Source organism: Cavia porcellus, unplaced genomic scaffold, assembly GCF_034190915.1.
Source record: "Cavia porcellus strain 051 isolate PalLab524CR breed Dunkin Hartley unplaced genomic scaffold, mCavPor4.1 scaffold_26, whole genome shotgun sequence".
NCBI classification, from domain to species: Eukaryota; Metazoa; Chordata; class Mammalia; order Rodentia; family Caviidae; genus Cavia; species Cavia porcellus.
Genome location: NW_026947509.1, coordinates 8,689,842 through 8,702,722, shown reverse-complemented (window position 1 = coordinate 8,702,722; position 12,881 = coordinate 8,689,842). Strand labels below are relative to the sequence as shown.

The following is a 12,881-nucleotide window of genomic DNA, read 5'->3' as shown; positions in this document are numbered from 1 at the left end:
AAAACACAAGACAGGAAATGTGTAACTAGAAGTACCATCATGCAAAACTTTGGACAGCACATCTGATAAATGCGTGCGGACAATGATATGATGAAAATTTTTCACACAAATCATTATCTGAAACAGCATTCTATCATAGGGGGCCCTTGGGAAATCCAAGGAAAGCAGGGAATTAGATGGGAATCAGCGTGTTTCTCTCCCAAATTTTGATGGGCGCACCCAGGAGGCAGCGCTGTTAATGCTGCAGACGGTGGGCAAGTGAGCAGCTGTGGGGCACTTGTGTCTCCTCGGTGACTCAAGGGACAGGATGGGGATGGCAGGTGGTACAGCCACAGGGAACCGGGCCCTGAGAAGTGGGTGAGCCGAAGCCTGTAAGAAGCCCAAGGACCGTGACCTGGAGCACAGGCCGGCTTGAGCAGAGCCCACGGCTGAGGAGGGAGAGCTTCCTGCTATGATGGACTGAACTGTGTTTAAGGAAGACATCAAAGGTCAGAATGGTCTCAGAGCGGGAAGAGAGACAAGGTCTCATCATTGGTTTAAAGAGCCTAGTGGAACAGAAAAGCAGATGTGGCAAATGGGAGAAAGGCATAGACAGAGGACCCAGCAAACCATCACCACCATGATGCGCCATGCCCAGCGGCACGAGTGAGTGGGTGCCTGGAGCCCTTCCAAGGAGACTCCAAGAGCTCCTGGGTGAGCAGGGTTGGGATGTGCACAGTGCACAGCTTCTGACCATCACCATGCCCGCTCCCAGGGCACAAGGAGTCACTCCCAGATCCCAGGTGCAGGCCACCAGCAGCCAGCCGCCTGCACATTTACCGTTTCTTCTTGGTACATTTGGGGAGCAAATGATCTCACGCACACTGATGTAACACACTATCGTTCTCTTCTCTACCCTTTATGTTTTCCCACAAGTTGAAAAAGGAAAATGAAGTCGTTCATCCAAAAGGGTTAAGAAAAGTCAAGACAGCATTGAAAACACTTAAGAAAGAAAATGGACTTCAAGACAGGAATCTGGGAAAACACCGACAGAAAAGAAAGGTGAAGAATCTTCCTTTCACACTGAATAATGTAAAAATTAAATCTGAGTAAGTCTTTCTCCCATTGGGGTCTTTTTGCCTTTTCAGACTGCCCCGTGTCTAACACAACCCATGGCTTTAGAGAGCTAAAAATATACACAGAATCCATTAATCAAGCAAAGAGTACATAAGACAGGAATGTTCAGAGAAACAAAGGGTTGTGGAAAAAGGGTTTCTCATTAAAACATCTGGGACATAATACTGAGATAACTGTCCACATAGCTTCCAAGAACACAATTATACATATGCAATATACATATATATAATACAGGTATATAGACAGTTTAAGGAAATGAACTTCAAAGACCGTGTCACCTTTTGATCCATGAAGGAGGCATCTCTCTTGTTACACAGGTCTTAAGGACTTAAGTTTATTTGGTTTTGTTCTTTTTCTTGCTTTACATGTTACTATTTTCCCGTAACTCTTTTAGTTAGCATGTATCAAGCTAATCTTAATGCTGTTGACTGGTATGTTGTGCTAGCATTTCTGCTTCTGTTAGAATCTGTCCCCTAATGTATTTAAAAAGGCTACTCTCCCCGAAGGCCTTCGGATCTTGGTCTGTGGGCTCATTTCCCTCGGGGATGTGGGCTACTTGCTCGGTGGTGAATACTCAGTATAGTGTAAGTATCCATGACTTCACAGACCAAGTAGATGTTCTAAATAATTTGAACACCTTAGACTGGAGTTTTAAATCTCCAGTGCTGCCTACGTAACATGATAGCACTGTCTACTACTTTCTGTTGTATTCTTTGGAGTTCTATAAACTATATTTTATTATTTAAATTCTTTTGTTTTTTTAAATTGATATAAAAACAATACATCTCCATGGACTATAGTTATCGTTTTACATAAGCGATGGTTTACACAAAGTGAATATGAATTTATTGGCACAGTGTCTATTCCTACATCTCTGATTCTCCTTTCCTTCCTCATTTTCTTGGAATATATCTCTTGGCAAAATTGTCCTGTTGGTAAACGTTCTTCTTTTTTGCAAGCATTACACAGCCTCTACTTTATCTTCACACATACAAGATGCTTTCCCAGGGACACAGTGCTAGGCTGACAGTGTATTTCCCTTCCATATTCCGGGGAAGATTTCGCTGTCTTCTAGTCTCAGTCTTGATGTCATTTTGCTGACGATAACTTGTCTGCCTTTGTGAAGTCATTTTAAGATATTCTCTTTGTCTTTGCTGTAACACAGTTTGCTATTCTGTACAGATTTTTTTTCTTATTTGTTTGGTATTTACTATGCATTTTGTATATTGTGTATGGACTGATATTCTCACTAGTCTGAGAAATTCTTAGCCAGCATCTGAGCCAATGCCATGTTTTCTTTTTCAGCTGTTTCATTCTTTCTGACAGAGATTCTCATTAAATTTATTCTTGGCTCTTTCATATATCTCATATCCTCTCTGCTGAATTTCACGCTGTATTCTGCCTTCCTTCTTCAGACGTACTGTATGCTCTGTTCACTATCTCCTCACCAATCATACTTGTCATTCTTAACAAATACATACATACATTTTTTCACTCCCAAATGATATATGTTAAAGCAATTTGTTGCCTGTTCATTTTATTTCTATACACATTTTACCTATAGTCACTTCAGAATCTGTATCTAACAGTAATTTTAGGTCCTGCCATTCTTGGAGGTGAATATCATCAGTTGTTTATGTTGACTCTCATGGATAGTGAACCACCTCATTTTATGTGCAGCGGGCTTTGGTTTCCTAAACTAGGTTTGCAGGATTTACATGCAGGTCCTAGTGGCATCTCAGCTGGGCTGGACATACAGCCTGGTACTGTAAAGTCATACTGCCTGCTGGGCAATGCTAAATTATGTGGCTGGCACAGTAGCCTTGTGAGATCCTTGGATGCCAGGGAGGCTACGAGGTCATTATCTTATGTTATTAAAAAAAATAAGTAGAACTCTCAGGCAGTAGTTTGGATCCATGCTTGGGCATGAATGTTGTCTTAGTTAGTTTTCTCATTGTTGAGACAAAATCCCCAACACCCAAAGTTAAAAAGGAGGAAAGGTTTACTTGGCTCACAGTATGTGGAGGTTTCAGTCCATAGTTGGCTGGCTCCAAGGCAGAGTGGTATGGCAGAGGAGACGGCAGGGCAGGCCAAAGGCTCTGCAGCAAGCGAGGGCAAAGGCCCGCTTTCCGTCCCTAGCATTCCATCCACGGACACCCTTAGGGTGGGGGCCACTCACACCAGGGGGGGCACTCTCAACCCCAGTGTCACAGCCCTAATCCCAGCAGCACACCCCTTAGATCCAGCCACCTCTGATAAGACCACCGTAAGACTAGGAGGACATCTGGGTACAAGACATAGCAAATATGCAGCCACTGCCATCCAAACGTGATGCGACTTCACAAACTAGGAAATCAATTGTCTAAAACAACAAGCCACAAAGTCCTTTGCACTGAGGGGAAGTAACATTGACTTGGCAGTGTAAGACGAAAAAGACCTTACATTCACTTTTTAAAAGTCTTTACTCATCTGCGTGCTACTAGAATGAAGACCTATGTTGCTATAAGGTCTGAGTACCACTTATGCTTAGCAGAAATGACAAATTACAGTTACTTAAAATTAAAAAATAAACAAATGTTCTAAAAGCAGATCTCAAATACATTAGTTATCTGACAAATTTTCTTTTAAAATTCATTCTTTGTTTCTGATAGGTTTTTAACCGTTATGGAAAACGGCATTGCTAGCAGTCCTGAAGTAGATTCTGGTAGGCAATAAATAAAATACCTGAAGGCAGCTTTTTAGAACTGAGAGGCAACACTACCCACGCAGCTCACCACACTCAGGGTCCCACTGGCACAAAGGGCGCGGCCGCTGCGAGCGTGGAAGGTGGTTCCCAGGGGCTCACCTGCTGGCCGTTCTCCCTGAGCAGCTTTTCTTGTGTCCTCGCTCGGCTCGGTTGTCTCTCAGGTGCTGATGCTGCACAGTGTGGAGACAAAGCGGTAGAAATGAAAGTATTTTCATTATATTATTTTGCAAGGAGAAAAATATTCTTCTTATTCGCAGGAATGCTCCCCCTTCCTATCAAGTTTTTCTTTAAGCAAAGACGCCTGTCTGTGCTAGAGATGCTACTGTCATTGTTGCAAACTCCTCAGTGGACGCTGGCTGTCCCGCGCTTCCTGGACAGCTAAACTGCTCTCCTAGTCAAGGTGACACGAGCCCCGGGCTGGCTGTCTGGAGCTCAGTTCTGTTCTTGGACCTCTGGGGTGACCAGGTGAGGGTCACGGAAACTCTCGTCCACAGCCCTGGCCGTGGCCTTCAGCTGTGACGTTTCTGAGGAATGTCACCTGCGCTGAGGTGCAAGTGCAAACAGTGTTTTCTCTGTACCCACTGACTTACCGGGGTAAGGAGACAAAGTTAAAACATCTGTCAAAGAAATTACTGACTTGGAAATACATAATTAGAAAAAATATATATTTGATTGCTCCTCAAAATGCTTTACCATCGACTTCTCTTTACATTTGCTGTACCCTAACTGCAAAGAAAAAAAACAGGAAGTCAATACACGATGTGTTCACTGAAACTGTAGCTTATCTTATTTATGCAGGTAAGTGATTATATGCAAGACTGGGCTACAGAAAAGTCCTGCAGTATATTAGAAATTAACTCTAACCAAAACAGAATTCTTAGAAGACACAAGATAGACCTGGGGTCCAGTCACAGCGGTGCCAGTAACTCGTGAGCCACTAGGTTTCAATAATAACTTTACTGCGGACCAGCTGTGCAATCTTAGGCCAAAGTACCCAACTTTTCTAACCCCGTGAAACAGAGCTAACAGTCCTATCTAGCCAGAAGGCTGCTGAGAGCAGTACATAAGATAAACCATGTAAAATGCTTAGCACTATGACAGGGGAACACAGCTGAAATGCTGCCACTGTGGCTGTGATTAGCCTGGGTTACCATTAATGAGCCTGGTTGTCGGGGGGTATTGTCTGACCAGTATCAGTAACTTGTAGTGAAGGATAATTGATTTAAACTGTTCATTGGCATCATTTAGAGTCAATTATTCACTTATTTCATCATTTTGGAGAAGTCAAAGATCTTAGTTAGGTCACCAAGAATACAGCTAGATTATTCTCCCATGAAGGTCTTATCTGACAGGGTATCTCAGCCTTCTCCTGAGTATCTTTTCCTTTCCACCTGTCCCCATTGCCGCCTTCCTGGTCCTGACCTGTATCGGCCATGCCTCCCTCCACTTCCTCCCCATACCCAACATATGCTTTCTAAGATTAATTTTATCTCTGGAGATAAAGCCTCAAACTGTACAAGGCTTCCATGGGCCTTTGTAATTGGATAGCATCTCTAAGGTCTGAATTTACCTTGCCTCCTCCACCCACAACCTCCTTGCTGAGGGGTAGATCCCATCCATGTGGGTCCTTTCACTTGGGGTGCATACCAATGCTCTCCCTCATTCAGGAAGAGCTCATTCAGGGCCTCTGCTTCAGACACTCAATTTGCCTGCATTGTTGGGGTTCCCCTCTGTGTCCACAGAAATTTTAGCGCTCAGTGATTATTTGTTGAATGAATGAAGTCATGAAACAGGGAGTGAGATCTGGTATCTGATATGTAGCTGAAGCTGTATCTCATTATTACTACTAATAGAAAATAGCACGCATTTATCTTAAGTCCATTAATCTGAAAGTGTTTCAATTTAGAAACACTTCGTACCATGAACATTAAATTGCTTCTGAACATAAAAAAATTAATTACTTTGGCATTTCTAAGTCTAGTGCCTTTTAGAACATATATACAAACCAACATTTGTGACACAGATAGCTAGAAGAAGGATGATGAAATCTCTACCTCTGTCTTCAGTTGATGGTAGTTAATTAACTTTTCGAATTCAAAGATAAAATACAGGTATCTGAACACTTTTCGGAAGTTTGGGTTAAAACAATTTAAACAATTCAAAATCTTAAATATAGTGTCCTGAAATAGGAAATAACTCTGTAGCCTAGTTTTGCAAAATGACACTGCAAAGAGTGAAAGTGGTTGAGTCTGGACAGTTTCCAGAGAGGCCACTACCTAGGCGAGGTCACCGGTGAACCTTTCAGAGTTTTCAGTGATAAGAAACAGCCGGCTGTGGCATATGTGTGGTAGGTTCGCCACCACTGACCTAGATAAAGGCAAAGGAGACAGAATCTTTTCTGGACTTTGATGTTACAGCTCTGTGGCTAGACTCACACAAGAATGTGGTTTCTTCTTCAAATTAACTTGGGATTGACTTTGTATAAAAGAAGCAAAAAATACTGGAATTTTTTTAAATACTGGAATTATTTATCACAGCATATCTACCTTAAAGAGCTGTCAGGAATCACCTCAATTTATCAATGAAATTATAAATTTGGGAGTTTTTTTGGTACCAAGAATCGTACTCAGGGCCTCGTGTTTGCCAAGGAGGTATTTATGCCACTGAGCTACATCCCTGGCCCTAAATCTGGATTCTGGGTATGTCTGTGCAACTTGACCATGAATCTAGGTTAGAAAATACAGACACAGATCTGTGGGTCATGACTCTAACCAGTTAAGCTAGGAACTAGCTCTTTTAAATGGCAACTATGAAAAATTAATCTAGGGTAATTTCTCGAACAACTGAAAACATTTGTATTTGGAAGATTCCCAACATGTTTCTAAAAAAGATGAAATCTGATTACGGATTCACAATAAAAGAAACAAAAATTCTTTGACCTTGTTCATATCAGCAAAAGCAGCCATCGGATTTTGAGAAGTTCTTCTTACTGGTCATTATTCTGTTTCTGGGGCTTCTATCAGTGTCACAAGTGAGGTTGCTTTTAGGGTTCTGACTCCATGTCATCTTGGATTAAAACTAGAATCTCTGAATATGGTGCGAAGTGCTTCTTACCTTCCAACTTTCAGATTGCTGGACTTAGGCCAAACGCAGATACAATTCCCTTATTAGTGACCTGCAGGTGTATATTAAAAAATGACTCATATAAGAATCACATTAAAATCCATAAATGTAAAAACTAGGCACGCGATTTAAAAAACCTTCTGAATTAAACCAGGCAGGAGAAGGTTCCTGGCGGATAATGGTTTTTTATTCTTACAGAAAGGGAACTAAGAATTTCCGTTGCTACTTGTGATTGTTTTCGAGATTATTACAAGTCTCAAGTTCCTGCCACAAGGGACGAAGCAAAGAGCAGAATTCTTAATCCGGAGCACTGCTTTCTCTACTACCCGATATGGATAAGGCATTCAGGCTCAGGAGCATCTCAACTGGCAGCCCCTTCTTGGCTGAGTCCTCACACATCTGCAAAACAACAGCAGTCTCTTCACACTTTGCCTTTCGGAGTCCTCGCCCCGAAAAGGAGGCTAAAGAACAGCTACGCTAGGAATGATGACTACTAGGACACTCCTAAACTCAGGCACAGTGCCGACTGTAGATGCCAAGGAGGCAGAGTGTCGGGATTTAACGACTCCGCCTGCACTCACACGCCACGAATGTGCCATGCAGGCTCCTCTGCCCTTTCCTTCCACTCCTGAACTGACTCTGGGGTTTTGCTTTTGTGACCTCCATAGTGATGTCTCTGTGGTTTTCTCAAACATTTATCAACATCCTTTTAATCTGTTTCCTTGCCCACACTACAGCTGTCTTGTGAAAAAGCCGAGTGTTTTTCACAATACCTTGTTTTGCAAATGCAGAGAGTACCTAATGGCTGATAGATGCTTTTTTAATAGATGGGTAATAAAGGCCTGGTCTCCGTGCAGGATGGAAATGGAAGTGGGGGTAAGCACTAGAGAACAGCAAGAAGGAAAAATGGGGAGAGGCAGTGATGGGTCGTTTTTTAAAAGCAGCGGGGTTAAAACCATCACCTTAAATTGGTAAGCTGCTGTAAGAAAAATCAACGGTGATCGTGCATGATAACAGTCATTCATTCAACAATACATTGAAGAGCTTCATGGTTCTCATGGTTTTGCATTTCATCATTGGGATTAGGTTTAGCCAGTTCTTTGCTGTGCTATTGTTAGGTCTAAGTTGAACTAAGAAAAGATTGTTTCTCAAAATGTAAGTACTGTGTAGTTACTTATATATAAATGATTTTCATTATTCAGATTCCATATTTGTAAATTCATCTACTTGCTAAAATTTATTTGTAACACCAAAATCAATGCTTTGGGTGTTTCTGCAGTTGTTTGCAGATATATTCCTGAATCTGTGTCATCTGGAAAGCAGATTCCTGGCTGAGTCCCCAAGTGACACTGTCTTGTTTTAGCTCTCAGGCTGGAAACAACTGAGGTTTTTTCTTTTTCCTTTTGGTGTTCTGTTGAGCACTATGCCTCTTGCACTACTGTGCTTTTGTTGGTGACCCCAGCAAGCATCGTGTTGAAGTTGTACCTGGTGATTCTTCTAGCCCCAAAGGCTGTGATGGGCCTCACAGAGAAAACCTGTGCCTGGCTCACCCATGGGTTATACTGCTGTGTGTCCTGAGACTCATTATAAATGAATCGATGTCCTGTAAAAGGAAGCGTCTTGAAAGCAGAATACCCCAAAACCAAGGCCGCGCCTTGGTGAAGGTGCTCGAGCGGAGCCCTGCGCTTCCCCTAAGAACACTGGTCCAAGAGTCCAAAGTCAGCTCTGCTCTGTCTTACGGGACATAACTACTCCAAGTAAAGAACCTCTCTGCATTTATTAATGATTAACTTGCCTCTTTAGGATAAAAATTGAAAATGGGTACCAAAATTTAAGCAAAAGACTAGTTTAAACACTAGATAAAAAGATTAGAAAACTTAAAAAAATAAAAAGGGGCCGAGGCGTAGCTCCATGGTAGAAGGCTTGCCTAGTATTGTGAGGTCTTGAGTTCCTTCTTTGTAACTAATTGGGTTATTAATTTTTTTTTCTCTTTAGATGGTGCTAGTGATTGAAGCCAGGGCCTTGCACACTGAGAGTTCTACCACTGAGTTAGACCCACAGCCCGAGCTATTAGTTAATTTCTACCTAGCCAATAAAGCTTGGCTATAAGCCAAAACTTACATTACACAGTAATCAAAAACATCAATTTATAGTATCACATTAGTATTTCTCAAATTCTAAAGGTAGTGAATGAGCTCTAAAAATCATGTTTTAGAATAGAACATATCCAGATGCAGCCTGGCATAGTTATTACAAGCAGAATCTCACTGTAAACATGGTGATGAACCCCTGGGGAAAGCAGAAAGTCTAATTTTTGCATTTTGAATAATAGGATAAACACCTCATAAATGTAACAGCTTAGTTTCCAAATTTATAAGAACAGTAGTAAACATTCTATGCAAATGTGAGAAGTCTGTTTCAAGGGGCAAATTACTCTCATGGAAAAAGGCACGGTAAGGAAAAACATTATTACAACTAAATTTGAATTTGCAACATATTTTTCTTTTAGTAGGCTTATGTGTAGTAAGCAAAAAGTATGGGTCACTGGTGGTGAATCTATGGCATGCAGGGTGTTTTTCTTTTAAGATGAAAGATGTTAATGTATGTGTTGTATTTTCTAATCTAAAACCTCACTATTCAGGTTTAACTGCAGTGTTGGCCCATTACAATAAATTAAGTGGGTTTTGGGTTGTAGTTTGGGCATTTGGTCTCTAGAATGTTCACCATCGCTGGTTATTATAAAGTAAGTGGCACTTTATAAATCAAGGGAGCTAGGGCATTTGTACCCAGTTTTGAAACTGTACCGTATTCAGACATCAATCATCACCAACAGACTAATGTTATTAATCACTATTACCAGGTGCAAACATCACTTTACCATCCTCCTCCCTTCTGACTCCTGATAAGAAATGATCTCCAGGAGTTTAGGAAAAGTTTGCATTGAAAAAATATACTTTCTCATAGATCACCTTATTAAATAATAAGTGTATTAAAAATTCATAATAGGAAAAAAAAAACTCTTGGGAGAATTCAAAACCTAAAATGTATACACTTTATACCTTACCACAATTTATGCCCTAAATGAGCTTATCTTGCTTCAGAGCAAGCTATTACATTCAAGAGACAAAGGACGTACTTAATAGTGAGGACAACTGAAATGAATGTCACGTTCTTGCAAAGCCAACTCATCACTGCGTTGTCATGAGTACCAGTGAGAGATTTTAAAAGGTTCAGTTAGAGACATAATGTAAACTTGTAAGAAACTAGTGCCACCTTCTAAGATCAGTAAAAATATTCTCATGCTGGCTGACCTGATGTTTAAATGCAAATTGAATTTTAAGCAGATACACTGCTTTAGTGCCTTAATTTTGAGCAAAGGATTTATAAGTAGTGAAGCCCTGCTGTGCTGTGGAGGTGGTGGGTGTGGCTCCAGCAGATGGCTGGAGGGAAGGCTATGGTCTTCTGAGGTCATGGTTTGGGCTGTGTATTAAGCCCGGTGCAATGAACTCCTTTAACAATATGCTGGAGATCTTAATCCTTAAGGGAGATAGGCAGATAAATATCGGAGAGAATAACTTCCCTTAAGGAAGGGACCATTCCTTACCTGACTATGTTCTGTCCTGGCCCCAGGGTTAAACCAGTGGCTGCAGAGAAAAGAGAGAAGGCGTCAGCTGGAACCTTCAGCAAAGCACTCATCCCGCCAGCTCAACCTGCACGAGCTCACCGCATTTATTCGCTATCAGCAACAGAGCTTTAAATATGCTTTATTTTAATGGATATTTCATGTAATTTTAGACTTACACCAATTTTGACAGAAATGTAAGAGTGCTCATAACCTAGTAATTTTCAATTTAATAAGCAAACTGAGTTAGAATTACATTTCCATTTAATTATGTTAACATAAACTGCTGGGACTGCATTCATTTTATGAATCAATCCTGGTTATAAAATCTACAAATGCTATCATTTACCACAACTTAATTATAGCATCATTATAACAAATTATGACCTTCTGATTGTTGGAGATACATTTAAAAAGTTAAAAATACAAGACTGCTCTGCCTGGCTGCTCTGCCCCGAGGAAACAGAAAAGGCCTTCGGTGTAGATTCCTGACCAAGATCTGAGACTACTTTCCACCCATTACTTTCGGTTCTTACAATCATACTCTCACTGGAAACAATTCGACAGCATCAAGAGGACAGTGACCACTGCACAAGGACTCCTCCCTTGTCACAGTGCCCAGCCCAGCCCGATTCTACAGCTGGGCTGGGGACTCCTGCATGTTCCACAACTGGAGGGAGCTGTCATTAGCTAGGAAATTAAATTGACCACCATATGCCCGCAGTCAAGGGGAAGGACACTAACATGGCTGCTAATGCCAACTATTTCAAGGACTAGCATTTTGAGTATCTCTAGGGACTTACGCCCCCTTTAGGTAGAGGCATGTACTATTGCCCAGCCTCAGGAAATAAGGTTGTCAGGTCCGTGGGGCAGCAATGAGGGTCTGGAGAGCTGGGGACTCTCCCAGGCACCCTTTCACTGCAGTGCGGGGCTGCAGCAGGGCAGGGGCACACGGAGCAAGGGCACATTTCCACGTCCTGAATAAGACTTCTGTCTGTTCTCTAGCCTTGGTGGCACTAAAGCTGGGAACAGACGGTGTCCATATTAAGAGGACCTGTCTGTGCTCTGACTGTGACATCTGTCAGCATCACAGGCATGATGTGTCTGGGCAGGGCAGGCTGCATCACTGCCATGGGAGTGGACACTCTGGTGTGAGTCACTGATGGCTGGGTGCATTGCCACCTGGAAACTTAGCCCCTGGTGCTCCACAGAAGGCTTGACCAGGAAACCCCCTCTGTGATGAAGCATAGCTTGTGCTTCTAAGAAATATTAAAAAAAAAAAAAACACATGTTTCAGTTAACAAAAACAAACTAAAAGGACTAAAAACAACAGTCTCTTGCTCCATCCATCCTGACTCCCAAACTCTGTCCAGGAAAATCACTGTCTACTCTTAATCTTTTCCTGTTCCAAAATATAATGCTGTATTTAAAAAAAAATATGGTGACAGGGTTATTTTGTGATTAACTGATTTTAGATATTAAGGACTGACTTCTTGCCATAAATTTAGCTCTTTTATAGCTTCCAGCCCTCTATTTCCAAATATAATACCACTTTGCTTAATTATTTATGAATAAGATGTTATTATATCTATGTGACTACATTTTGCTGCTGTGTTTTTCTTTTGTTTCTCTGAAAGTTGATATCTGTTTTGCTGTCTGCCTTGGCTTCCTGCCGGCTATGAGATATCACACTCCTACCACAGTTTTCAAAAATTAAGAAAACCTCCTGAAATGCATCTGTCCCCACGTTCACTCTCTCTCTTGTCCCCAGAAGTCTCTGCCCAGACCGCTCCTGGAACTTTGTCTTTGCTGAGTACTCGTGTCATTTCTGTCTTTTGCTGGACCTCATTTCTTGTAACCCCCATCAATTCTCCGATTTACAGCAGCTCTCAGATTCTAAAGTCCTTTGTTAGCTGTGTGGTTCACAAGTGTTTCCTCTTGTGCTGTGGCTTGTTTTCTTCCTCTTAAAGAGGTTCTTTGCAGAAGAACTGGTTTGAATTTGTAGAAAAGGCCATCCTTATTCCATTGATTTGCTTTTGCACTGCTGTAAGAAATCCACTGGCCATAATCATGTGTGTCTATTTCTGGGTTCACTGTTCTTTTCCATTGATTTGTATGCCAATACCATATGGTCTAGGAGATTGTGTGTGTGTGTGTGTGTGTGTGTGTGTGTGTGTGTGCATGTATACAGTCTTCAAATCTAGTAGCATGATTTTTACCATGTCATTCTCTTTTAAAAATGATTTTAGCTATTCTAATTCCTTTGCTTTCCCA

General features: G+C 41.5%; 1 protein-coding gene across 2 annotated transcripts in view; it reads right to left on the bottom strand.

The window, feature by feature from the left end:
• Window positions 1–12,881, bottom strand: part of Gpatch2 (G-patch domain containing 2) — a 145,691-nt gene that overhangs the window by 29,841 nt on the left and 102,969 nt on the right. Inside the window, exons 7-9 of one of the 2 annotated variants that reach the window (XR_010043290.1) lie at window positions 10,590–10,629; window positions 6,977–7,037; window positions 3,962–4,032 (exon numbers count right to left, since the gene is read on the bottom strand). Coding sequence is in view for 1 of the 2 variants with exons in the window: in XM_003474234.5 (XP_003474282.1) it covers window positions 3,962–4,032; window positions 10,590–10,629 (111 nt within the window). In the remaining variant the exon portion in view is untranslated. The remainder of the gene's footprint in view (window positions 1–3,961; window positions 4,033–6,976; window positions 7,038–10,589; window positions 10,630–12,881) is intronic. The other variant, XM_003474234.5, reaches the window with a different exon arrangement.